Source organism: Podarcis tiliguerta (assembly GCF_965153285.1).
Source record: "Podarcis tiliguerta genome assembly, chromosome: 4".
In the NCBI taxonomy this organism is placed as follows: Eukaryota; Metazoa; Chordata; class Lepidosauria; order Squamata; family Lacertidae; genus Podarcis; species Podarcis tiliguerta.
In genome coordinates, this window is record NC_139537.1 from 6,588,570 (window position 1) to 6,616,551 (window position 27,982).

At 46.6% G+C, this 27,982-nt stretch overlaps 1 protein-coding gene across 6 annotated transcripts in view; it reads right to left on the bottom strand.

Annotated features, from left to right (window-relative positions):
* Nucleotides 1-27,982, bottom strand: part of RELT (RELT TNF receptor) — an 87,519-nt gene that overhangs the window by 15,484 nt on the left and 44,053 nt on the right. For all 6 annotated transcript variants that reach the window (XM_083436565.1, XM_083436567.1, XM_083436566.1 and 3 more), the window contains 6 exons: nucleotides 27,823-27,905; nucleotides 21,002-21,109; nucleotides 16,828-17,006; nucleotides 12,070-12,155; nucleotides 7,377-7,634; nucleotides 657-737 (listed from right to left, as the gene is read on the bottom strand). In XM_083436565.1, the coding sequence (XP_083292691.1) occupies nucleotides 657-737; nucleotides 7,377-7,634; nucleotides 12,070-12,155; nucleotides 16,828-17,006; nucleotides 21,002-21,109; nucleotides 27,823-27,905 (795 nt within the window). The remainder of the gene's footprint in view (nucleotides 1-656; nucleotides 738-7,376; nucleotides 7,635-12,069; nucleotides 12,156-16,827; nucleotides 17,007-21,001; nucleotides 21,110-27,822; nucleotides 27,906-27,982) is intronic.

Here is a 27,982-nt window from a genome sequence, read left to right on the forward strand (position 1 = left end):
TCAAATAATTCATATACTTTTTCCAATCTTCTGTAAAGACTTGTAACAAGTTTTCTGCTGTGTAAAGGGGAATGTAAGCTCTGCTAAGTAAAGGAACTTGCTGGCGCAAGTTGGGAAGGATATTAATAAGCAATATAGCCTCTCCTAGGGACGCGGGTGGCACTGTTGGTTAAACCACAGAGCCTAGGACTTGCCGATCAGAAGGTCGGCGGTTCAAATCCCCGCGATGGGGTGAGCTCCCGTTGCTCGGTCCCTGCTCCTGCCAACCTAGCAGTTCGAAAGCACGTCAAAGTGCAAGTAGATAAACAGGTACCACTCTGGCGGGAAGGTAAACGGCGTTTCTGTGCGCTGCTCTGGTTCGCCAAAAGCGGCTTAGTCATGCTGGCCACATGACCCGGAAGCTGTACGCCGGCTCCCTCGGCCAATAAAGCAAGGTGAGTGCCGCAACCCCAGAGTCGGTCACGACTGGACCTAATGGTCAGGGGTCTCTTTACCTTATCCTCTCCTGCCACCCTGAACATTCCCACACATGCAGGCAGAGGCTCTGGCACTGAGCTTGCCAATGAATGGGGCTCAAGGCAGAGGGACTTTGACCACCCATAACGAACGGATAAAGCAAAGGTTCCCGGCCCCCCTCTTTCCTGCGCAAGGCTCACCTTTCTTCTCCGTGATCAGACGCACCAGAACCCCAATGGTGTCTTCATTGGCATCTTCTATTCTGTAGGCAGGACTATTCCCTAAGGAGAAAAGGACGGCAGGATGAAAAACTCTCCCTGGCTTTGCTGACCTGCTCTGAAGCCAGCGGAGTCCAAAAGGGGTCGGTAGGTCAAGGGAGTCAGTCCCTGGAACTAAAGGAAGGCTCATTCGTACTTTGTGCAGCGATAATATTTTTATTTACAGAATATCTTTTTACATGACTTGGAAAAACAGTGGCACTGGCTTCAGTTGTTTTTACAGTGGTACCTCGGATTACATACGCTTCAGGTTACAGACTCTGCTAACCCAGAAATAGTGCTTCAGGTTAAGAACTTTGCTTCAGGATGAGAACAGAAATCGTGCGGCAGCAGCAGGAGGCCCCATTAGCTAAAGTGGTGCTTCAGGTTAAGAACAGCTTCAGGTTAAGAACGGACCTCCGGAACGAATTAAGTACTTAACCTGAGGAACCACTGTATTGATGTTTTACCTGTTTGGCTATTTATGTAGTGGTTCATTATTCTTATTATTGCTATTATTATTATTATTATTATTATTATTATTATTACAGTGGTACCTCGGGTTAAGTACTTAATTCATTCTGGAGGTCCGTTCTTAACCTGAAGCACCACTTTAGCTAATGGGGCCTCCCGCTGCCGCCGCGCCGCCAGAGCACGATTTCTGTTCTCATCCTGAAGCAAAGTTCTTGACCCAAGGTACTATTTATGGGTTAGTGGAGTCTGTAACCTGAAGCATATGTAACCCGAGGTACCACTGTATTGGGAAAAAATATAATCTGTTTAGGAGACCATTGTAAGCAGATGAGAACTTTAGCAAGGTTTTAATCTCACTTGTAAAGTAACAAAGACTATGGGCATTTTAGACGGATAACAAATGTGGATAACAGACTGACATGGAGATGTAAATACAGTCATACCTTGAGTTACAGACGCTTCAGGTTGAATTTTTTTGGGTTACAGACCGCCGAAACCCGGAAGTACCAGAACGGGTTGCTTCTGGGTTTCGGCGGTCGCGAAAGCGCAGAAGCACCGAATTGCAACCCGCACAACCCACTTACGGACTCTATATGGGCTCTGGAATACCCCAGATTGCCAAACCAGTTCCACCTCCTCCCTTACAACCACCCTGTGATGTAAATTAAGCCAAGACAGAGAGAGAGGAAAACTGGATGAACCCCTTTTCTGTGGTGGTGCTTTTGCTCTGGAATGCCCCAGACTGACGTGAACCAGACTCCTTTTTGCGTCTCCTACACCAGAAACCGAAGGCATTTTTATGTTCACAGAGTGCCTAACACCCCTGGTTTTATTGCTGGCAGTTTCAAAGTGTAATATCTCTTGTCCTTTCTGCTAGGAGGCATATCTTCTTAAAAAAGAAACAGTGGCTGCATATTATTATGCATTCTCGGTTACAGACTGCAGAAACTGCTTTCTTAATTGTACTTACACTGTTCTTGATTATATGACACGGCTTTATTATTAGATGCTACGCCGCTTTGGGTACTTTTAATAGAAGGGCCGGATGAAAATAAATGATCAAGATGGTTTATTAAAATGACTCACAGGCAGGATTTAAATCTCAGGAGCGTGACCTGAGAGAGATACAAGTCAAATTCACAATAGACGCACTCCTGTTGTTTTGTTGCGGTGGGTTACACGTTTTCAGGTTACTTCCGGCGCCCGCACATGTGCAGAAGTGCTAAATCGCTCTTTGCACATGCGCAGAAGCGCCGAATCACGTCATGTGCGCGCGCAGAGGTGGTACTGTGGGTTGTGAACGTGCCCCCTGCAGGGATCACGTTCACAACCCGTGGTTCCACTGTATTTTAAATGAACATCGCCAAAATCTACACTGCAGACATGGGCTGCCATGTGTCTGGCAACCATACAATATATGCCCTCTCAATTGCTTCTGTCAGAGCAACTGGCACCAATGCAGGTGCCACATACCTGCCCCACATTTGTAGGAACTTGATCTTTTAGTTTGGCAGCACCTACAACTCTGGAACTCCCTGCCTATTGATCTCAGGCGCCTTCGCTGTACTATTTTTGACAGCTGCTGAAAGCATTCCTGTTTAGAAAAGTCTACCCAGATGTTTAATAATAATAATAATAATAATAATAAATTTTATTTATACCCCGCCCTCCCCAGCCAAAGCTGGGCTCAGGGCGGCTAACAACAATGAAAACAATCAACATTCTAAAAATGTTTAGACAGTTTATGTGAGTTTTAATCTGCTATTTTAACTTTTCGAAACTACTGTCGTTTTCTTCTTCTTGATAACTTTATTGTTTTGTCTTTCTTCTTCTGTAAACTGCCTTGAGGTTACTTGTTTCTTTTTACCATAAATAGAAATAATCAAAGCCTAGCTCCGATGTGTCCCATCTTTATGTATTTGCTATGAAACAAAGAAACACCCTCATTGCAGTTATGTTTCACTCTGAGTAATGCTACCTGGCTTAACACAAGCTTTGCCCCAAAATTGTGAGCAAAGGTTTTGTGATTTGAATTTAATAGCCTGCCTGTTGCTGGTAATACAAGAGGGAGGGGGACAATTTCTGGAGATGCTGTGGTGGAGTTCAGGAACCCAGCAACTCCTTAGGACCTTCCTGAGTAAACAATGACCTCATAGTGGGGGGTGGACTTATGCGCAGGGTTCCCGGTCTCACAGCTGCAGCCTTGCCGGTGAAATCTGGGCTTCCCCCTTGGCCAAATCCTCTTCCTCCCCTGAGGCAGCAATGCTGGCTGTGGTGGCACTTGGCCAGTGCCAGATTTATGTATAAGCAAAACAAGCTCTCTTGCCCCCCCCCCCCAAATTAAAGGGAAACTGGATGTAAATTTCCAAAATATAAGATAAAAAACAAATAAAACCTACATACAGAAACAGAGTTTTGTGTTGTGTAGGCTCCTATGATGTACTGTTTTGCTCTATAAGACTCACTTTTTCCCTCCTGAAAAGTAAGGGGAAATGTGTTTGCGTCCTATGGAGCGAATGCACGCTGCACAGCTATCCCAGAAGCCAGAACAGCAAGAGGGATCGCTGCTTTCACTGCGCAGTGATCCCTCTTGCTGTTCTGGCTTCTGAGATTCAGAATATTTTTTTTCTTGTTTACCTCCTCCTAAAACTAGGTGCGTCTTGTGGTCTGGTGCGTCTTATAGAGCGAAAAATACAATAAAACATGGGCCCTGCCTGCTAGCCTGCTCCCTAAAATATCACTGGTTTGCTCATTTCTATATACAGTGGTAGGGACAGCGGGTGGCGCTGTGGGTTAAAGCCTCAATGCCTAGGGCTTGCCGATCGAAAGGTCGGCGGTTCGAATCCCCGCGGCGGGGTGCGCTCCCGCTGTTCGGTCCCAGCGCCTACCAACCTAGCAGTTCGAAAGCACCCCTGGGTGCAAGTAGATAAATAGGGACCGCTTACTAGCGGGAAGGTAAACGGCGTTTCCGTGTGCGGCTCTGGCTCGCCAGAGCAGTGATGTCACGCTGGCCACGTGACCCGGAAGTGTCTTCGGACAGCGCTGGCCCTTGGCCTCTTTGAGTGAGATGGGCGCACAACCCTAGAGTCTGTCAAGACTGGCCCGTACGGGCAGGGGTACCTTTACCTTTACCTTTACCTATATACAGTGGTTCCCCGGTTTACAAACAGTCCTGTCTACGAACTGTTCGGTTTACGAACTCCGCAAAACTGGAAGTAGTGTTCCGGTTTGTGAACTTTACCTCAGTCTACGAATGGAAGACGGTGACAGCAGTCACAAAATTAAAAGACGTCTGCTTCTTGGGAGAAAAGCAATGACAAACCTAGACAGCATCTTAAAAAGCAGAGATATCACCTTGCCAACAAAGGTCCGTCTAGTTAAAGCTATGGTTTTCCCAGTAGTGATGTATGGAAGTGAGAGCTGGACCATAAAGAAGGCTGATTGCCGAAGAATGGATGCTTTTGAATTCTGGTGCTGGAGGAGACTCTTGAAAGTCTCATGGACTGCAAGAAGATCAAACTGATCCATTCTGAAGGAAATCAGCCCTGAGTGCTCACTGGAAGGACAGATCCTGAAGCTGAGGCTCCAATACTTTGGCCACCTCATGAGAAGAGAAGACTCCCTGGAAAAGACCCTGATGTTGGGAAAGATTGAGGGCACAAGGAGAAGCGGACGACGGAGGACAAGATGGTTGGACAATGTTCTCGAAGCTACAAACATGAGTTTGACCAAACTGCGGGAGGCAGTGAAAGACAGGAGTGCCTGGCGTGCTCTGGTCCAGGGGGGCACGGAGAGTTGGACACGACTAAACAACAACAACAATAACAAACAGAAGCTGAACAGTGGAAGGGCACTGGTGGCGGGAGGCCTCATTAGGGAAAAAACGGATTTGGTTTAAGAACGGATTTCAGGAACGGATTAAGTTCGTAAACCGATGTACCACTGTATAGGGTGCCTCCATTCTGCATGGACTGGCTGCATGGCAACATGTGCAAATTGCTTGAGATATGTGTTAGGTCCATAAATTGCCATATAGCATATATTCAACGCAAAAAACAGCGACAATTTGTTGTTGACAAAGGACAGCTGGACATATAAAGGGCCCCATTACCTCCAGTAGCTTAGGGCCTCATCAAACCTAAATCCGGCGCTATCTTGGCAGCCTTTCTTTGGCAGAGTCTTTCTACCCTGCCCATAGGCAGAGTAGAACAAGCACAGCAGGACCGACCAACACACAACAAAGAGCACAAAGGAGATTATGACTGTTTGTACAGATGACAGCTTTAAAGAAGCAAATGGACACTCCCCGATACGACCAACGCCTTCAGAACGGGCACGTGCCTTGAATAGGTGATGCACCACAAAAGCTCTGCCGCTGGCAGACTTCTCAGCCAAGGGCGGAGCTGCTTTTAAGCAATGTCTAGGAAGAAGGGTGCTGGATCTGCACCCAAGATGAGCATGCAGCCTGTCCTTCTTGCTACACCAGACGGAAACGGATACAGCCCTCTTGCATCGAGCCAGCTCATCTAGCCGCAAGTGTACAATCTGCTCCAGCAATGACCCTCCGTGGTCTTAGCAAAAGAGTTTCTGAGACCTGCGCCTCGCTTTCTTGTTTTACTGCACAGGAAGTTGGTGCTCTGTTGTGGGTCTATTCTGCAACAGTTCACTGACGCCATAATAGGTAAAGGTAAAGGACCCCGGGGGACACGGGTGGCGCTGTCGTCCAAACCACTGAGCCTAGGACTTGCTGATTGGAAGGTCAACAGTTTGAATCCCTGTGACGAGGTGAGCTCCCATTGCTCAGTCCCAGCTCCTGCCAACCTAGCAGTTCGAAAGCACACCAGTGCAAGTAGATAAATAGGTACTGCTGCGGCGGGAAGGTAAACGGTGTTTCCGTGCGCTGCTCTGGTTCGCCAGAAGCGGCTTAGTCATGTTGGCCGCATGACCTGGAAGCTGTCTGTGGACAAATGCCGGCTCCCTCGGCCCATAGAGCGAGATGAGTGCCGCAACCCCAAAGTTGTCCGCGACTGCACCTAACGGTAAGGGGTACCTTTACCTTTTTTAAAGGACCCCTGGACAGTTAAGTCCAGTCAAAGGTGACTATGGGGTTGCAGCGCTCTTCTCGCTTTCAGGCTGAGGGAGCCGGCGTTTGTCCACAGACAGCTTTCCGGGTCATGTGGACAGCAGGACTAAACCGCTTCTGACACAACAGGACACTGTGATGGAAACCAGAGTGCAAGGAAACACTGTTTACCTTCCCGTCACAACGGTACCTATTTATCTACTTGCACAGGTGTGCTTTTGAATTGCTAGGTTGGCAGGAGCTGGGACAGAGCAACAGGAGCTCACCCCATCGCGGGGATTCGAACTGCCGACCTTCCGATCGGCAAGCCCAAGAGGCTCAGGGGTTTAGACCACAGCGCCACCTGTGTTCGTTAATAACTGCATTGGTGGTGGGATTATACTGGAACATCCACACATAATTTGACATTATTTGTTGTTCTGCAATGCTTCCTGGATGACTACGAGGTAATATGATAGCAATGCCTCAAGGCATGATGGGGAAGATAGACATAACATTTGGCAAGGACCAAAAGGAACAATATGGTTTTAAACACCACACACAGGAAGAAGAAAGGAGAACTTCACTTGTGGATCATAAATTCTTAAATGTGTCAACACAAATTGAAGTTAGAACACGGTAGCTGTTGTATAAGGGATTATTATTAAGATTGGATTGTAACTGGACTGAATAACAGTTTGGAAGCAGAATTAAAGGGAATTATTATACCTTGAATAATAACCAGGCAGAGGGCCTTCTTAGTGGTGGCGCCGGCCCAGTGGAACGCCCTACCATCAGATGTCAAGGAAATAAACAACTATCTGACTTTTAGAAAACATCTGAAGGCAGCCCTGTTTAGGGAAGTTTTTAATGTTTGATGTTTTATTGTGTTTTTTATATTCTGTTGGGAGCCGCCCAGAGTGGCTGGAGAAACCTGGCCAGATGGGCGGGGTACAAATAATAAATAAACAAAAATAAATTACTCTATTGCCTTAATGGCTCCCTGAAAAGTGCACTCTGCAATGCTTGCAAAATGCGACAATCTGAGATACAGGGTGCGCCAATGGATATGCCCTGATCATAATCCAGAAGAGCTCACGTCCCGCCCTGGCCCTGCCCTGGCTCACCGTTCCTCTCGGATTTGGCCCCCTCCTCGTCCGTGTCCTTGTGGGCGGTGCAGTGATAGCCTTTCTTCATCAACAGGTTGCAGAAGAGGATCCCTAGCAAGCCCATCACGCAGAAGACCGGAACAATGGCCAAGACAGCGTACTGGGTGGCGCTCTCCTCCGGCTTCCCCTCTCGGGTGCCGTTGGCAGCCATCTTGTTGTCCCGCCTCTGCAGAGCTTCGGCGTTGCGTGCCAGGCGGGTCAGCCACTTCCTGGATCCTGAGAGGGTAAGGAATTGGGAGACGTTGGTGGCATCACAAGATCAACCAGAACGTACCACCAGCTGTGGGGTGACCCCCTCCCTGTCCTTGGCTCCAGCTCCAACAACTGATGGGCTCCCTGCCTTCTGCCATCCCAGTCCCAATGGAAACCAGGCACTGTGGCCTTAATGGATTTGGACTTCACCATTCCAGTTCCCTATAACAAATCTCAGAGAAGACTGGCAGATTAAGTTGATGGATTATGCTGAAATGACCAAAATAGACCGGAAGAATCAGAAATCAGGAAGACCAAAGTTTTAATAAAGAACGGGGGAAATTCATCATTCATCTTACAAACCGTTGAAAACGGTTAACATCGTTCATAGGATTGGAATAACACTTGTAGTTCAATGGTGAATTTTGGATATAATGGAGAAGTAAAAGGTTTGGATAATCACAAAAGATGCAAGAACAACAGGACCCACAAAGGGGAGGGGGGAAGTCCAGGAGATTCTTCAGAATTGTATTTTTATGTTGTATGTTGGATATGTGTTTTAAAAGCTTTCATTTAATTTTATGGGGAAAGAAACCAGCAATTCCCAGATCTTCCCTTTTCCTTGATGCTCACTTACAGTACACTTTGAAAGCACAGCTGACCTTAATGGGTCCCCTCTTTTAAGCCGAGATGCTCAAAGGCTTTATTATTATTTAGTGCATTTTATTATTTATCAAATTTATACGCTGCCCTTCATCTCAAGGTCACAGGGCAACATAAAAACAACCAAGCCCATTCCATTGTGTCAAATGCCTTTTCGGCATCTAGAAGCAAAGCAGTGGTGTTAACGGCGCAGGGTGTGCAATCAAATTAAAACACCCTTTGACATCACATCCTGGTTGTTCCTACTTAAAACAAAACCCACATTTCACCTGGAGATCATTTCTGGGTGTTCATTAGAATGCATGCTTGTGGCAGAATTTTACAACCTGCCTTTGCCCCACAGGCATGCCTGACGGATGACTCAACCACGAGTTTGTCAACATTTGGGTATCAACAATTATTGCCACGATCTGCCCTGCAGAAATTCCTGTTGCAACCTATGTCTGACTAGCCGTGATGCTTTCGCACCTCGTGTTGTAAGGAACCGCAATGCGCCCCTCGGACCTGTTCTGGTATTTGACAGCCAGACTACACAGAGGTGGAAGCGGGAATCCCAGGGCTTGGAATTTCCTGCCTTTCTACACCACCTTGTTCATAGTAGTAGTAGTAGTAGTAGTAATAAAGGTAAAGGTACCCCTGCCCATACGGGCCAGTCTTGACAGACTCTAGGGTTGTGCGCTCATCTCACTCTAGAGGCTGGGAGCCAGCGCTGTCCGCAGACACTTCCGGGTCACGTGGCCAGCGTGACAAGCTGCATCTGGCGAGCCAGAGCCGCACACGGAAACGCCGTTTACCTTCCTGCTAGTAAGCGGTCCCTATTTATCTACTTGCACCCCGGGGTGCTTTTGAACTGCTAGGTTGGCAGGCGCTGGGACCGAACGACGGGAGCACACCCCGCTGCGGGGATTCGAACCGCCGATCATGCGATCGGCAAGTCCTAGGCGCTGAGGTTTTACCCACAGCGCCACCTGCGTCCCTTAGTAGTAATAATAATAATAATTTATTATTTATACCCCACCCATCTGGCTGGGTTTCCCCAGCCACTCTGGGAGGCTTCCAACAAAACACTAAAATACAATAACCTATTAAACATTCAAAGCTTCCCTAAGCAGGGCTGCCTTCAGATGTCTTCTAAAAGTTTGGTAGTTATTTTTCTCTTTGACATCTGGTGGGAGGGCGTTCCACAGGGCGGGCGCCACTACCGAGAAGGCCCTCTGCCTGGTACCCTTTAACTGGGCTTCTCACAGCGAGGGAACCGCCAGAAGGCCCTCGGAGCTGGACCTCAGTGTCTGGGCAGAACTATGGAGGTGGAGACTCTCCTTCAGGTCTACTGGACCGAGGCCGTTTAGGGCTTTCAAGGTCAGCACCAACACTTTGAATTGTGCTCGGAAACATAATGAGAGCCAATGTAGGTCTTTCAGGACCAGTGTTATGTGGTCTCGACGGCCGCTCCCAGTCACCAGTCTAGCTGCCGCATTCTGGATTAGTTGTAGTTTCAGGGTCACCTTCAAAGGTAGCCCCACGTAGAGTGCATTGTAGTAGTCCAAGCGAGAGATAACCAGAGCATGCACCACTCTGGCGAGACAGTCTGCGGGCAGAGGATCTCAGTCTGCGTTCCAGATGGAACTTATGGCGCCTCCATGGACAGCTGTGAGTCCAAAATGACTCCCAGGCTGCGCACCTGGGCCTTCAGGGGCAAAGTTACCCCATTCAGGACCAGGGAGTCCGCCACACCCACCTCCTGTCCCCCCAAAACAGTACTTCTGTCTTGTCAGGATTCAACCTCATCTGTTAACCGCTATCCATCCTCCAACCGCCTCCAGACACTCACACAGGACCTTCACCGCCTTCACTGGTTCCGATTTGAAAGAGATACAGGTTTCAAAAAATCTCTCAGACCCACCCAGGAAATCCCAAGGTTTGCACATGCACTGAGACACGCTGAGGTGTACCAAAGGTGTACCAACAAGCCAAAGAGAATTAGCATGATTCACTATAATCAACTTTTCTTCGTGTGACACAAGAGAGAATACCAGGTTGTAATTAATCCTTCAAGTTCCACTCAGCGCTGTGTTATAGACACACCGTTGTCTGTTTTTAGGACCCGCCCTGTTTTCGTGATTTTAATTTGCTTTAAAAGGTTTTCGACGATGTATTTTGAACTGTGGTACCCTACCCTGGGATCTGAGGGTGGAGGGCAGCTAATGATAATATAGAAAAATAATAATCAGAGAGAAATAGACAAAAACCAGAAATTTAGCAACGCATCCTGGAACTCTTGGGTTTTTATTTTTAAATAAATGTACTTGTCCCAGTAACATTAACATGTCACATTAAGGCAAGTCATGACATGGTATCACTGCATGGAATATTCCCCCACTGCCACTCACATGGGGAAGGGAGCATCTGGGGCAATGACATCACACCCCACATTTCAACGCAACTCAACTTTCCCAGGAAGAGAATAAGAAAGGAGCAGCAGTCAACTCGCATTTCTTGCCTCTCCCTATGAAGTTCCAGACTCTGAGGCTCTTTCAAGTGCCGTAATATTTATTAGTACACTTGTACTCTGCCCTTTAGGGGACGCGGGTGGCGCTGTGGGTTAAACCACAGAGCCTAGGACTTGCCGATCGGAAGGTCGGCGGTTCAAATCCCCGCGACGGGGTGAGGTCCTGTTGCTTGGTCCCTGCTCCTGCCAACCTAGCAGTTCGAAAGCACGTCAAAGTGCAAGTAGATAAATAGGTACCGCTCTGGCGGGAAGGTAAACGGCGTTTCAATGCTCTGGTTCGCCAGAAGCGGCTTAGTCATGCTGGCCACATGACAGAGCTGTCTGCGGACAAAAGCCAGCTCCCTCGGCCAATAAAGCGAGATGAGCGCCGCAACCCCAGAGTCGGTCACGACTGGACCTAACGGTCAGGGGTCCCTTTACCTTTACTTTGCCCTTTAAATTTCATTTATTGCATTGGAGATTTTGTAAACAGAGCTGCCACCGTGGTATACAAGATAAAATGCAAAAGATTACAAATTCAATGAATGAAAAGCGGAGGAACTATTTCTACAATTTTATCCCATTGCATAAAATCATAGAATCGTCGTTGGAAAATACCCCAAGGGTCATCTAGATGTCAAAGAGAACAACTACCAGACTTTTTGAAGACATCTGAAGGCAGCCCTGTTTAGGGAAGCTTTTAATATTTGATGCATTACTGTATTATTTTAATAATCTGTTGGAAGACGCCCAGAGTGGCTGGGGAAGCCCAGCCAGATGGTGGGGTATAAAATAAAATAAAATAAAATAAATAATAATAACAACAACAACAATTTCCAACCCCCTGCAATGCAGGAATCTCAACTCGCAATCCCCCATCCAACAACTGGCTCACACTTCAGGGAAAGCCTTTTTAAACAAAACCATCTTCCGGAGTTTGCTAAATATCACAATGCGAGGCGCTTGTCTTATTCAAGCTGGCAAATGATTCCAGAGGGCTGGAGCTGCAACACTAAAAGCCTCTTTTCTAGGACAAGCTAAGCGCACCTCTGGGGAACCTGGTACTCTCAGCAGTGCCACACCTGAGGAGCACAGTTGCTGAGGAGAGCATCTTTTATGTCACTTGGTTCCAAGTCGTCCATCAAAGAACTGAAGGTAACCCAGGTGATCTCCCACCCAGGCCCTGAGCTGCTTCACTTTGGCAGGACAACCTAACCTGCAGACCACGCCCAGCCAACTCCTTCCCTCTCCAGCTTGAATGGAAATAAAATGTTCCCTTTTTGCACCTCCGCCATCTTTTGCTCTCACCTGAGCATCCTGGGAGGCCTTTGGGGGCAGACAAACAAGGCAGGCAGGTGGCGTTTGGGTCTGTCTCACCTTCAGGGCTATAATATCTGTGGATGGGAAGAAGAGAGATGATCAGGTTAAAGGCTGGTATCTCAGAGATGCCCCAGAGACACCGGCGTATCCCATCAGGACAAAGATCCCCAACAGGTCCACTCCAGACTTTGAAATTTCACAGCTGGATGTACATTTCCAAAATATAAGATAAAAAACAAATAAAATAAAGCCTACATACAGCAACAGTGTTTTGTGTTGTGTAGGCTCCTACACAGTGTGTTGTGTTGTGTAGGAATAGGCCCCGCCTGCTAGCCTGCTCCCTAAAATATCACTGGTTTTCTCATTTCTTATGTGCAAATGGCTTTAGATACCTATTAGGTCCATAAGGCAGCCCTGTTTAGGGAAGCTTTTAATGTTTAATAGGTTATTGTATTTTAATACTCTGTTGGAAGCCGCCCAGAGTGGCTGGGGAAACCCAGCCAGATGGGCAGGGTAATAATAATAATAATAATAATAATAATAATAATAATAATAATAATAATATAAACCATACAACATATGTTTAACATAAGCCAGCGACCATTTGTTGTTGACAAAGGACAGCTGGACATATAAAGGGCCCTTTACCTTCAGTAGCTGAGGGCCTCATCAAACCTAAATTCAGCCCTGGTTGCCATTATCCTCACTCAGTCTTCTGCTGCTGCACTTATAAGTCACAGCAACACAAAAGTATCCCATAAGTCCCATCCGATAACTGCTAAAAGAGGTGCAAAGTCTTCGCAGGACTCCCGTGTGGCTAAAAGAGGTGCAAAATCTTATGCTGCACAGGGGGACAGAGGGAAAAATCCCACCGAAAATGCTAGAGGATAAGGAAAAAGGCAAGGGTGGCGGGAATCTCCTTTTCCACACTCTGTAAAATCGACGCGGGGAATTTGGATTAATCGGCAGCCCGGAGTGAGCCAAAAACATGACTAAGGGGCCATCTAGTTTCTCCCTCCTCCCTCTAGCCTTAAGCAAAGCAGGCAGAGTTCAGCCGAGAGCTGGCGATGAATCACTGGTTCCTGCCCCATCACTTCCTCCTCACTGGTTTCCCGTCAAGATGTTGGGATTCCGGCTCTTCCTGGTACGCAGTTTTGCAGACTGCGGCATTTCGGAACTGTTGCTTTGCTGCCTCTCCACAAGGACTCCCTTCGCGGGCGATCGTAAACTTTCAGGTGTCCCCAACCCTGATAGCATTTCTGGCTAGGATTCGGAACATCTCAATACTGGTCTCTCCTTTTCTCAGTTCTACTCTGCTTTCTCCCCCTGTTCCTGTTCTCATTATTGCAAAATTGGCCCAGAATACACATTTTTGCAAGCACTTCTCATTCACTCTCTCTCTCTGTGGTTTTTTTGGACGCCGTTTTCACTAAGAGACGCAGTCCACGCAGACTCCACCCTAGAACATGCATTTTCATTCACATTACTTGGCTGGAAAAGCGCACTGGAAAATTAGGAGAAAGTGCAAATTTCAAGGGACGGCGGTGTTTTGATGCAGGCAAGGTCTGAAGAGGTGTGAATTTAGCAAGTACAGTGGTACCTCGGGTTACAGACGCTTCAGGTTACAGACTCCGCTAACCCAGAAATAGTACCTCGGGTTGAGAACTTTGCTTCAGGATGAGAACAGAAATCGCGCGGCAGCGGGAAGCCCCACTAGCTAAAGTGGTACCTCAGATTAAGAACAGTTTCAGGTCAAGAATGGACCTCCGGAACAAATTAAGTACTTAACCTGAGGTACCACTGTATGCCTTTGAAAAGTGAAGCAGATTTCTGTCCCGTCCCAACTTCCAGCCCAGGCACACCAGAGCCACAAATTTATGCACACCTGTGCTTGCTACCTTTCCCTGACTCTGAACACACCAAGTACTGTCCAAGAGGGATGCAGTCCCTCTTCCAAAACCAGTAAGAATAATTGCTCTGAAAATGGGACTATACAGTGGGGGGGGGGGGCAGAAGCCCAGTTTGCAACCCTTCTAAAAACAATATTCCCTCCTTCTGATTCTTGCTTGAAATGTCCCAAGCCATCTCAGGGACCGATGAGTCCCTGCCTATTTGAACTTCAGCACTGCTGTGGTATCAATTGCGTTGAGACCTCCTTTTGCACTCACACCCCTCTCTACCTGCACTCCTGAGATCCTTATCGGCATCAGCTGACTTCCCCCAGGAATGAGGCTGGACTGAATAGCAGGCCACTAAGCCCTGGGGTATCGGAGGGTCCTCTACCCACCAGCCCGGTCTGCTGTACAATCTGGATCGCTGATTTTTCGAATATAAGAATATAAGAGTATAAGAACGTGAGACAAGCTGGGAATGGTTGGCTCCCGGGTGAATTAGGAAGTTTAAGATCCTCATAGCTTTTGGAGCATATGTACGCCATATGGAGCATATGGAGTTTCCACTGAAATGAGGCTGCGCTTTAATGTTTTAATGTTGTATTTTAATGTTGTTTTTAAAGCTGTATTTCAATCAATTGTTTTTATATTTGCTGTTAGCTGCCCTGAGCCCGGTCTTGGCTGGGGAGGGCGGGGTATAAATAAAAAATATTATTTATTATTATTATTATTATTATTACTACTACTACTACTACTCAGGCACTGCACAACTAATAATAATAATAATAATAATAATAATAATAATAATAATAATACACCACCAATCTAATCTGGCTGGGTTTCCCCAGCCACTCTGGGCAGCTCCCACCCAACAGAATACAGTATTAAAAACACAATAAAACATCAAACATTAAAAACTTCCCTAAACAGGGCTGCCTTCAGATGTCTTCTAAAAGTGAGGTGGTTGTTTGTTTCCTTGACATCTGATGGAGGGCGTTCCACAGGGAGGGTGCCACCACCGAGAAGGCCCTCTGCCTGGTTCCCTGTAACTTGGCTTCTCGCAGGGAGGGAACCGCCAAAAGGCCCTCGGTGTCTGGGCTGAACGATGGGGGTGGAGACGCTCCTTCAGGTGTACTGGGCCAAGGCCGTTTAGGGCTTTAAAGGTCTGCACCAACACTTTGAATTGTGCTCGGAAACGAATATGGACATTTGCACAGAATGAATATGAATATGAATGAATGTGGACATTTCCATAGAAAACACAGGCAAGAGTTAAGTCACGACAGAAGTACAGTGGTACCTCTGGTTGTGAACAGGATCCATTCCGGAGCCCCGTGCGCAACATGAGCAGAACGCAACCCACGTCTGCGCGGGTTGCAATTCACTGCTTCTGCGCATGATGTCATTTTGAGCATCTGCGCATGCGCAAGCGGCAAAACCCGGAAGTAACCCATTCCGTTACTTCCGGGTCGCCGCAGGACGTATCCTGAAAGAATGTAACCTGAACTGAACGTAACAAGAGGTATGACTGTATGAGGGTTGCAAACAGGCTTAGCAGGACCATTAAGGGCAAAATAAAAACAGATCCAGGGACTGTGTCAATCAGCTGTTGCTAAAAACATTAGAAGAGATTGCTGAATCCGGCCAACGACCCATCTAACCCCGCAATCCTGTTCTTACGGTGGCCAAACAGAGACCTGTGGAAGCAGGTCGTGAGCGCAAGAGCAACTGTCCTTTCCTGCGGCTTTCAGCAATTCAAGCATTGCTGCCTCCAGCTGTGAAGGCAAAAAGCATCGGCTTCCTGGCTGGTAGCCATCAAGAGCAGCCTCCTCTGTGAGTTTGTCTAATCTTCTTTTTAAAGGCATCTAGGCTGGCAGCCATCCCTGCCTCGCATGAGAGCAGGTTTCACAGTTTAACAAAACGCTTAAACAAGCTGTGTGGTCGTTACGGCCTCTTGTGGTTTCTCGACAAGGCGACTGACGGTCATAATTTTCAGGGAAGATTGCTTCAACGCCCGGTTGCCAGCTTTCCTCCACAATGCAGAGCCACATGGAAAAACGCATGCATGCTCAACTCAACAATTGCCCTCCTCTTGCCCCAAATCCTTAGCAACGCATGGTGGTTCCTTGCAGGATACGTGCGTGTTTGGGGTGACCCAATGTTAAAATCCTGAGGATCCATGGGCTTTTACCTCCCCCCTCTCAGACAGCCTCCTTTATCTCTAGCGTCCCTTATCTCTCTCCCGATCCCACTGATCAGCTGCTTCCTTTCAACACTCCCTTCCCTCTTGTTTGCCTTGGTGTCTTTTCCTTAGCTGGAGCAGTTTTCTGCTCCTCCTTTTCTTCTAATTTCTCTCCTTATTGCTTTAGTCTACCTGTCTCCTCTCCTTGCAAGTTCGCTGTCTTTACCTCCCCCCTCCCAGGCAGCCTCCTTTATTGCTAGCCTCCCTTATCTCCCTCCTGAATGCTTGCGATCAGCGGCTTCCTTTCAACACCCCCTTCCCTCTTTCAAAAAACAAACAAACCATGATCTGCTTTTCGCCCCTGGGCAATTCGGCTCCAGGGACCGTGCATTTGCTCCGTAAGACGCGCAGACATTTCCCCTTACTTTTTAGGAAGAAAAAAGTGTGTCTTATGGAGCGAAAAATACGGTAAGCGCAAATCCAAATCCTGCCACCATTTCACATTCGTGCAAAACTTTATATTCTGACAGGGAGGTGTGTTGCCAACTGATTCTCCGTACAAGGCTCCATGTTTGCCGGAGAGGTGCTCCGCTGCCCCCAGAGCGGGAGGGTTTGGCGCAGGTGTGTCTGCCCTGCAAGAGAACAGACAGTAAAAGCAATAAGCGGCGTTACCCGGGCATGCAGTCCCCGCACAAGGTGTCCGCCGCGGCTGTTCCAGGGCTGGCATGAACCCTCCTCTTGGCTTCGCAGTGGGTATGCAGCAAGCAGAATTCTAGCCCGTAGCTGGGAGAGAAGGTTCCCGCAGAGCAAGCCTTGCAAATCATCCCCAGTCCTTTCCCATAGCCACATGTCTAGGGTGGGAAATCAAACAAAAAGCAGAGTTAAGATGCCACAAGCTCAACCAGGCAAGGGATGCAGTTCCTTATGCCTCACTTCCCTTCCAGCTGTTGGACTGACATCCGCTACTGGGATGTGGCGGAATCTTCACGGAAATCCCAACACTCGTGAGGCGGGTGAGAGGGTTCCCTATTAAAAGGCTGGATTCTGGGCTTGAACGTTGCAATAATAATAATAATAATAATAATAATAATAAAGTTGTGCTCCCTTTACATATTTGGTCTGGCTGGCTAAAAAGTAAGGTGAGATACATACTAGATTTGGGGAGGGGGCTAGATAGCTTGGCTAGTTTCTGATCCATTCTGATATAAAATAAAATAAAATAATAATAAATTTTATTTATACCCTGCCCTCCCCAGTCAGAGCCAGGCTCAGGGCAGCTAACACCAATAAAATCACAGTAAAAACATAATGGGGGTGGGTGGGGAATTTACAATACAGGTTAAAATACAATTTAAAATGCAGCCGCATTTTAATAGTAGCCCATAGATCAAAACCATAAGGGGAGGGAAACATAAGGGTCAGACTGAGTCCAGACCAAAGGCCAGGCGGAACAGCTCTGTATTGCAGGCCCTGCGGAAAGATGTCGAGTCCCACAGAGCCTTAGTCTCTTGTGACGGAGCGTTCCACCAAGTCGGGGCCAGTACTGAAAAGGCCCTGGCCCTAGTTGAGACCCATCTAACCACCTTGCGACTTGGGACCTCCAAAGTGTTGTCATTTGTGGACCTTAAGGTCCTCCGCGGGGCATACCAGGAGAGGTGGTCCCGTAGGTACGTGGGTCCTAGGGCTTTAAAGGTTAAGATGCCACAAGCTCAACCAGGCAGGGAGTGCAGTTCCTTATACCTCACTTCCCTTCCAGCTGTTGGACTGACGTCCGCCGCTGGGATGTGGCGGAATCTTCATGAAAATCCCAACACTCGCGAGGCAGGCGAGAGGGTTCCCTATTAAAAGGCTGGATTTTGGGCTTGAAGGTTGCAAATAGTGAACGAAATGCACAAGAAATGCACAAGAACGAAATGCACAAGACCTTGATAGAGTAGAGAACTGGGCCAAAACAAACAAGATGAACTTTAACAGGGAGAAATGTAAAGTACTGCACTTGGGCAAAAAAAATGAGAGGCACAAATACAAGATGGGTGACACCTGGCTTGAGAGCAGTACATGTGAAAAGGATCTAGGAGTCTTGGTTGACCACAAACTTGACATGAGCCAACAGTGTGATGCGGCAGCTAAAAAAGCCAATGCAATTCTGGGCTGCATCAATAGGAGTATAGCATCTAGATCAAGGGAAGTAATAGTGCCACTGTATTCTGCTCTGGTCAGACCTCACCTGGAGTACTGTGTCCAGTTCTGGGCACCACAGTTCAAGAAGGACACGGACAAACTGGAACGTGTCCAGAGGAGGGCAACCAAAATGGTCAAAGGCCTGGAAACGATGCCTTAGGAGGAACGGCTAAGGGAGCTGGGCATGTTTAGCCTGGAGAAGAGGAGGTTAAGGGGTGATATGATAGCCATGTTCAAATATATAAAAGGATGTCACATGGAGGAGGGAGAAAGGTGGTTTTCTGCTGCTCCAGAGAAGCGGACACGGAGCAATGGATCCAAACTACAAGAAAGAAGATTCCACCTCAACATTAGGAAGAACTTCCTGACAGTAAGAGCTGTTTGACAGTGGAATTTGCTGCCAAGGAGTGTGGTGGAGTCTCCTTCTTTGGAGGTCTTTAAGCAGAGGCTTGACAACCATATGTCAGGAGTGCTCTGATGGTGTTTCCTGCTTGGCAGGGGGTTGGACTCGATGGCCCTTGTGGTCTCTTCCAACTCTATGATTCTAAGTTCCCTCCCAGCTGAAGTTGGATGTGCTTTTTTTTGCTACCGGCCTTCGTAGTGGGAAATGGGATTTGGGACGGAGAAGCAGGAAATCAGATTGTGGCAGAAAAGAGAGAAGCTGTTGAGCATTAGCTCACAGTCAGTGCGCAACTGAGCTGCACAGGGCGCAGGTTCTGCGGAGACATACAGTTCCTGTGAAATCGATGCAGCAGGTTTCTGTATAATCTAAAGGTCTAAAGCAGGGTGGATAAAAACCAATGATTTTAAAAATAAATAAATCAAAAAATTAGATTTTTTAAAATTTTAATCGGATTTTTTTTTTAATTTAAATCAGATTTTTAAAATAAAATGCTTTTGGAGGAAAAATCTTTCTAAAGTTAGTTTTCTCTTTAAGTTACATTATAGTCCAGAGGCTATTCATCAGGAAATAAGAATTTGTTTTATGTTTTTCATGTGTACTAAAACTCAGTCTAAGTTTTGTTTTTTAAACATGTTTAACCACATCAGTTAACAAACATGGTATGCTATAATGCTATAATGTGCTATAATGTTATTTTTTTAATTAAATAAATTGTTATTAAGGAAATGATTATTTTTCTCCTTCCAATAAAGCACAGCAGAAAAGTTGCCCAAATATAAACAGTTAACTTAGTAAACCTCACAATAATTTCATAATTACCTGTCATGTATTTTTAATGGTATAACCAAAACAGTAATTTTTGATACAACTGTAAAAACTACTCTGAAAGTTTATTATTCCAAAAATGAAACCTTCCTCTGGTTGTAAATATTAAGATTATACCAGCAAGAATGAGTCTTCTGTAAAAAAAAAAAAGATTTAAACCAAGTCTTACTGACTAGTGATTTAAATCGATTTGATTTAAATCAAATCCACCCTGCTCAAAAGGGACTGCAACCATCGGGAAGAAAAATAAGCGGCAGTTAATATAGTAGGCCCTGTTTATTGAAAGGCTCAATGGCTGTCTTGTTTACAGAACACAGCTGCCTGGAGTTAGGAGAAAACAGTGCTAACGCGACGGCAATTTGGAAGCGAACGCTTAAAAAGAACAGCCACAAAAATGTGGCCCAGCATGCATCGCCAGAGAAAGGCCTTTTCAGCTTTGAGGTGGCTCCCATTCTGAGAACGAAATGCATGCTGCAACATAAAAAAGAAAACTAAAAAATGCGAGTGTAAAACCTTCAGGCTGTAGCTTTGTCAGACACATTTACTTGCCCATGGTTAGGCGAAAGCATAAACAGACAAGAATGCTAGAATACTACAGTTTCCCATTCTGCATCCAAAACCGAAAGAGGAACATTTTCTAAATTAAGCCATTTCCCTCTATGAACCTAGCACTGCTTTTTATTATTATTATTATTATTATTATTAATGCATGTCGGGGCAACGGCATATTTTGTGAATGGAAGCCTCCTCTTGCCATTAATAAATGTTGTTGCGGATTCGGTGCTGAACTGTGCTGCCTGCAGAAATGACGCAAATAATTGCATAATTTAGGGGAAATATAATTCAGCGACCCCTTTGGTTTTGGAAACGCCAGTAGGCTTTGCGACGAGGTTCCCCCGCCCCGCAAGAGCAGCATCAAGTATCTCCAAGAGTAGATTCAGATCCATAGGGACTAGAAAATTTGATTTTAAAGTGAATAAGCAATAAGTAGCAAGCAGTGAAAGATGGAAAGAATTTGCTGATTTGATTAATAACTGGAATACAAAAAGGGAGATGGGAGGAGGCCGAGGAAATAAGTTATTGAAAGTTGGAATTTGAAAAATGGAAATTTTTCTTTTTTTCTTCGAATGTTTGTGCTTTTTTGTTACTTTTTGTGTAAGTGGGGTGGAGGGAGGGTGTTTTTTATGTTTTTTATGTATTTTGGGGTATTTGTTTTTTCCTCTTCCTCTTTTTTCTATTTTGTGGTGTTCTGTTCTTTTTGTCTTTGTAACTTTGTTTTTGGTATTTGTGGAAAATCTAATAAATATCATTTAAAAAAAATAAAAATAATAATTTGATTTTAAATGGATGGATGAAAACAAAAGCACCCATTCAACACCAATGCAGCTGGGCTGCAGAGGCCAGGCATTCGGAAACATCTCAGGTAGGTTTGCTTACCCTGTCTGGCTCCTCTCCCGGAGGACACCCTTCGCAAGGGACACAGTAGCCTTTGGAACTCCAGTACTCTTGACTGCCGCATGCTTGTGCCTGGTGCCAGAAGAAGGCCTGAAAAAGGCAAAAGGGAGAGAATTGATGTCCACAGTGTTCAGCTCCTGGAGCCAGCCAGAGCCAACTGCGCTACCAGGTTGTCTCCAGGCTGCTGAGGCTGCCGCTTCCACGTTTCCCGGGAACAGATTTGCAAATCTGGGGACATTCCGGGGACAGAATTTGTCCAGGGACAGATTTGCAAATCCAGGGACTGTCCCCGGGAACATCTAGTAACCCTAACTTAACATATAGAATAAGAGAACAAGAAGAACATGCATTTAGAGAAGATTGGGAAACGTTTATTGAATATATGGGGGGAAATTGTGTACACCTGAAAATGGCAGCAGTAAGATAAATTCAACAGTGCACCGTATTTTTTGCTCTATAAGACGCACCCGACCATAAGACGCACCTAGTTTTTAGAGAAGGAAAACAAGAAACAAGAAAGCAACGCAAAGCCTCTTGAGCAAAGAGGGAGGAGCGTTCCAGCCTCGCTCAGGAGGCTTTGCGTGGCTATCCCTGAAGCCAGAAGAGTAAGAGGATTTTGTGCGCACCGACCCCTCTTGCTCTTCTGGCTTCAGCGATAGCTGTGCTGCCTGCATTCGCTCCATAAGACGCACACACATTTCCCCATACTTTTTAGGAGGGGGAAAGTGCGTCTTATAGAGCGAAAAATATGGTAAATAAGTTTTGGTGGATGCAATAATGGAATACTGAATGGTTTGTTGTTGTTGTTGTTTAGTCGTGTCTGCCTCTTCGTGAGCCCATGGACCAGAGCACGCCAGGCACTCCTGTCTTCCACTGCCTCATGGTCAAACTCATGCTGGTAGCTTCAAGAACACTGTCCAACCATCTCATCCTCTGTCGTCCCCTTCTCCTTGTGCCCTCCATCTTCCCCAACATCAGGGTCTTTTCCAGGAAGTCTTCTCTTCTCATGAGGTGGCCAAAGTATTGGAGCCTCAGCTTCACGATCTGTCCTTCCAGTGAGCACTCAGGGCTGATTTCCTTCAGAATGGATCGGTTTGATCTTCTTGCAGTCCATGGGACTCTCAAGAGTCTCCTCCAGCACCATAATTCAAAAGCATCCATTCTTCGGCAATCAGCCTTCTTTATGGTCCAGCTCTCACTTCCATACATCACTAGTGGGAAAACCAGACCTTTAACTATACGGACCTTTGTTGGCAAGGTGGTGTCTCTACTGAATGGTTTAGTTTGTGTAAAATATGCAGGGATTTATGATATGCAAAATGAACCATGGAAAGAGAAGAAGGGAAGTCATTGACATTTTGAGGTTGTTTAAATGAATGTTCTAAAGTGTAAAACAGAAAAATTAATAAAAATAACACACACACACAAAATATATCTTGAAATGGAAGCCATTCTGATGGTGTTGAGAGAGAGAATTCACCGCCTCCCGAGGGAGCCCGTTTTACAGTTGAGCAACTCCTAAAAGGCACTCCATGACCTCCTCAAAGATTGAGAAGCTCCAGAGTCTGTCTTGCATGCAGTGAAGTCGCCAGAAGTCGACAACTGCTGTGGTCGTGTGTTTTTATAAGTCTCTGCTGCAAGCAGATGGAAGAAAGTTTCTGCAGGTGATGCAAAATGACTGGGATTTTTCTTTGCCTTGCAAAGCTGGATTTTGCTTCCTGAAATGATGGACTAGATGCCTGCTCTCCCAAGTCCCCAATTCCATACACATCCAGACTGGTAGGTTTTTGTCCACACTGTAACCAGGACTGTGTTCCGCATGGTAAAGGGACCCCTGACCATTAGGTCCAGTTGTGGCCGACTCTGGGGTTGCGGCGCTCATCTCGCTTTACTGGCCGAGGGAGCCGGCGTACAGCTTCTAGGTCATGTGGCCAGCATGACTAAGCAGCTTCTGGCGAACCAGAGCAGCGCACGGAAACGCCATTCCCACCGGAGTGGTACCTATTTATCTACTTGCACTTTGACGTGCTTTCGAACTGCTAAGTTGGCAGGAGCAGGGACCGAGCAATGGGAGCTCACCCCGTTGTAGGGATTCGAACCGCCAACCTTCTGATCGGCAAGCCCTAGGCTCTGTGATTTAACCCACGGCGCCACCCGTGTCCCGCATGGTACCTGAGGGCAACTGCACCCATCTTTCATTTGACGAGAGGCACGAGGAAAGTTCAAGGCAGGGAAACTTACAAAAAGGAAGAATTGGGAGCAGATGTTACAGAGCTAGATAACTGATGCCAGAATCTTTGGTTGCAATAAAAATATAAAATTACAACATAATTAAAAACAAAACCAGCCCATAAAGCAAACTGCAGTGAAAGGGCATCAGAAAAACCACAGCATGCCGGGAAATAGAGAATGAGCTTAGGGAGACTTTGTACGAACTGCTTGCTCGAGAAAGGATCTCTCCACACTGAGTACAGTGAAACTATGGAATTTGTTCCCAGGGATTAGACCGATTCGGGGAGGATAATGCTGTCTCTGCTGGAATATGAGATGCCCCATCTGAATTGGCATTCCGCCGGCTCCTAAAGATGCATCTGCTTAAGGCAAGCGGTCCCCTGATCTTATGACCTGAACTTCCTAAGCTAGCTGTTTTCACTGCTGTTTTTAATTCTTATCCTCTTGTAATGACTCGTCTCCACTGCGCAATTTAATAAAGGAGGCTTTCAGCGTATGGGCGGAATTGTTTTATTGTGCATTTTAATTATGTCGGGTACATTTCTAAACATGGTTTTACACTCCCTCCAAGGAAGGAGAGTCCATCACTGACCAAAGGAGACTATTTCCACTGTCGAACAGCTCTCACTCTCAGGAAGTTCTTCCAGAGGTTTAGTCGGAATCTCCTTTCTTGTAACACTCAAAGCCATGGGTTCGAGTCTTACCCTCCAGAACAGGAGGCAGAGTAAGAAGTATATAAGTAGATGAATTACTACTAAGGCTATCAATGGCTGCTACCATCACTGTTGGAGGCAGTAAGGCTCCAAATAATAGTTTCTAGGAACCACAAGTGATTTTCTTGGTCCATGGCCAAGGACCATAGCAAGCATGAATCTGGGAACAGGAGCATCATCAATGATCTCCACAAATTGTGGCTTCGCAGATCACAAAGGTAAACTTTTCATCCCTCTGACTCAGTAAAAAAAACAACACAACACCACGAAACCAAAACAAGACCCAGAAATGCAGCCGTGGCACAAAAGACAGACGCCCATACAGCTGTCTTTTCCAGGTTTCGTGGACGCAACCTCTGAAGTATTTGGAGGAGGAGAAAGTGGCAGTAGGGCGTTGCCTTGCATGGGGTTGGACTAGATGACCCTCGGGGTCCCTTTAACTCTACAACTCTGGCTTTGAAGACGCTCAGCCTCAGGATGACAGGGAGAAATGTGCTAAGAGGAAGGCACACTTGGCAAACCTTCACCGTGATCAACTCCCGCCCAGAAACCAATGTCCCCATTTTGGAAGGACGTGTGGATCCAGAATTGGCCTCCCCAGTCACTTATAGACCCATTGTTAAAACTGTGTTCATGGAAGACAATCTTACTTGGCTACGAGGGATTGCCGAAGAAGAAGAAGATAGGGAAGAACTCTCGGCTGGGGAAGTCAGTCTGTAATATCATCAGCAGGTGAAATCCAGAGTTCAACACAAACCATGAAACAGGAAGGATTGGAGATAATAATAACAAGAATAATAATTTATTATTTATACCCCGCCCATCTGGCTGGGTTTCCCCAGCCACTCTGGGCGGCTTTCAACAGAATATTGAAATACAATAATCTATTAAAGATTAAAAACTTCCCTAAACAGGGCTGCCTTCAGATGTGTTCTAAAAGTCAGATTGTTGTTGTTCTCTTTGACATCTGCTGGGAGGGCATTCCACAGGGCAGGTGCCACTACCAAGAAGGTCCTCTGCCTGGTTCCCTGTAACTTGGCTTCTCGCAGCCAGGGAAAAACCAGAAGGTCCTTGGAGCTGGACCTCAGTGTCCGGGCAGAACAATGGGGGTGCAGACACTCCGTTTAGGGCTTTAAAGGTCAGCACCAACACTTTGAATTGTGCTCGGAAACATACTGGGAGCCAATGTAGGTCTTTCAAGACCGGTGTTATATGGTCTCGGCGGCCGCTCCCAGTCACCAGTCTAGCTGCCGCATTCTGGATTAGTTGCAGTTTCCGGGTCACCTTCAAAGGTAGCCCCACATAGAGCGCATTGCAGTAGTCCAAGTGGGAGACAACTAGATGGTCTTAAAGGCCCCCGCATTCTGCAGATATTCAGATGTTCTTGGCCACCTCCCTTCTCCTGAGTTTCTCAGAGCTCTTAGATGTCTGCCTGCACTGGCAAGAACTGACTCACCGCCAGTTTAAGATGACAGAGCAGCCCCCTGGCATAATGACTGCCCAGGCAGCATTTTAGAACATGTGGCAATGTGGGTTGCAGTTCAGACTTGCCCATTGTGGTTTTGTTTCCTTCCCTTGGAAAACATCCCCTGGTTGGCTGGGGTCCCGTACATGGCCTGCCCCCCCCCGCCTCAGTCAGGAGCCTATTTTGGAAAAGAGGGCGAGAACAAAGCTCAGCTGGCCAATCCCAAGTGGGGTTTAAGTGCAAAGACGTTGATGGCTTCAAAGAGACTCGTCCGTTGGGTCTTCCTGGGTTTCCTCAAGGTTACCATCTGGACCTGTCGTGCCCAAACTGTCTGCCAAGGAACATTTATGGGTCAGGAGGGAACTGCTGGTGCTAAAATAAATCTTCCAAGAATTAATCATAAGAATCTCCTGGAAGGACAAAGTGTTTGTCTACAGAAGGGGCTCCTACTCAATGCATTTCTTGACCTCGATTCTTTCCTTAGGACGGGTAATGGTCCCCTTCTCTGTCTTGGGTATGAGTGGTGGAGCATTTAATCACCCCTGAGGCAGAGATGCAGCTGGAGAGTGTGCTGTGTCAGAGGAGGGTGGCTAATGCCTCTCTGTATGAGTCACTGCTCTGTATATTGGGAGAAGCAAAGATCAACAGTGGCGAAGCAATGATTCTTCGACATCAACTTCGCTGGACCGGTCATGTTGTGCAGATGCCTGATGATTGTCTTCCAAAGCAACTACGCTATTCCGAACTTAAAAATGGAAAGCGTAAGGCTGGTGGTCAACAAAAGAGGTTTAAAGACTCTTTCAAAAATGCAGTATAAACACTGACAACTGGGAAACACTGGCTTGCGAGCGCTCCAGTTGGAGAACAGCCTTCACCAAAGGTGTCATGGGCTTTGAAGAAGCTCGAACTCAGGACGCAAGGGAGAAACGTGCTAAGAGGAAGACACGCTTGGCAAATCCACACCGGGATCAACTCCCGCCCAGAAACCAATGTCCCCACTGTGGAAGGACGTGTGGATCCAGAATTGGCCTCCACAGTCACTTACGGACTCACTGTTAAGACCATGTTTATGGAAGACAATCTTCCTCGCCTACGAGGGATCGCCAAAGAAGAAGAAGTATGAGTCGCTGCTCTGTGCTAGCCTCATTTCCAGAAGTAGGGGGAGAGATAGAGTGTGGGGAAAGGGGATGGCAGAAATAGAGATGGCACTAAAATGAAATGGCAGAAGGCGAGAGAGAGAGAGAGCTTGTAAAGGCAGGGTTAGAAAGAGAAAGGGGTGACTGCACCCTCAAAAAGTTCCCTTGTCCTTGATTTTTTATTATTATTAATTTGTTTTTTAAATTTATTGAATCATTTTTTCAATACACACAGCTACCACCAAAAACACATACAACAAAAACCACAATAACACTAATAACACAATTTAACAATTCAGATATCAGTACTGATATACCTATAACTACACCTTTTAAACAATATTTCCCCACCTCTCCTCCCCCTACTTCCCACCACTTGTCCACCTTATCGCTTAAGTATTCCTTCCAGATTTCTTCATATTTATCCATTTTCAATTTGCGTCGATATACAATTCTATCCGTATTGTCAATCCATGTGCTCAATGGGATCTTTTTGCAGCTCTTCCAATTCATCAAAACAAGTTTTTTTGCTTCTAATATGGCACGGTACATCCATTTTTTTTGACCCCTTGTATTATTATTTATACCCTGCCCATCTGGCTGGGCTTCCCCAGCCACTCTGGGTGGCTTCCAAGAAAATATTAAAATATAGTAATGCATCAAACATTAAAAGCTTCCCTAACCAGGGCTGCCTTCAGATGTCTTCTAAATGTCAGGTGGTAGTTTATCTCTTTGACATCTGGTGGGAATGCTTTCCACAGGGCGGGCGCCACCACCAAGAAGGCCCTCTGCCTGGTTCCCTGTAACCTTGCAGGGAGGAAACTGCCAGAAGGCCCTCGGAGCTGGACCTCAGTGTCCAGGCAGAACGATGGGGGTGGAGATGCTCCTTCAGGTCTACTGGGCCTTTGAGGCCATTTAGGGCTTTAAAGGTCAACACCAACACTTTGAATTGTGCTCGGAAACGTACTGGGAGCCAATGTAAAGAGCCAGTAAGTTGCCTGGTAGATTGATAAGCAGCTCCTTGCTTGGCTGATGTGGATTTTATCCACAGGCAGGGAATCATTGTTTCCCTCCTCCCTCTTACAATAAACCATCGCATCCTTGGGCTTACTGCCAATCCGGGTGTGTGCATAAGAAAGGGGAATATTTGCAAAGCAGTGGAGGCAGAGATTGCCGGTGGAAACACTGTGGGGAGCACTTTTGCAGCACGGCACGAGAGGCAACAAAGTCAAGTCATGGGGAAGAAATCACACTTACCATCAGGAGGCTGAGGGCTGACCAGAAATTCAGGGTCCTCTTCATCTTGAGGGGTTCGGTTTCAAAGCAGCCGCAAAACGAAGCTGTCGGGGGGCAGAGAACAGAGAGTTTACTGACAGAGGCCCAGTCTTTTATACTCTCCTCTGTACAGGCTGTGGTC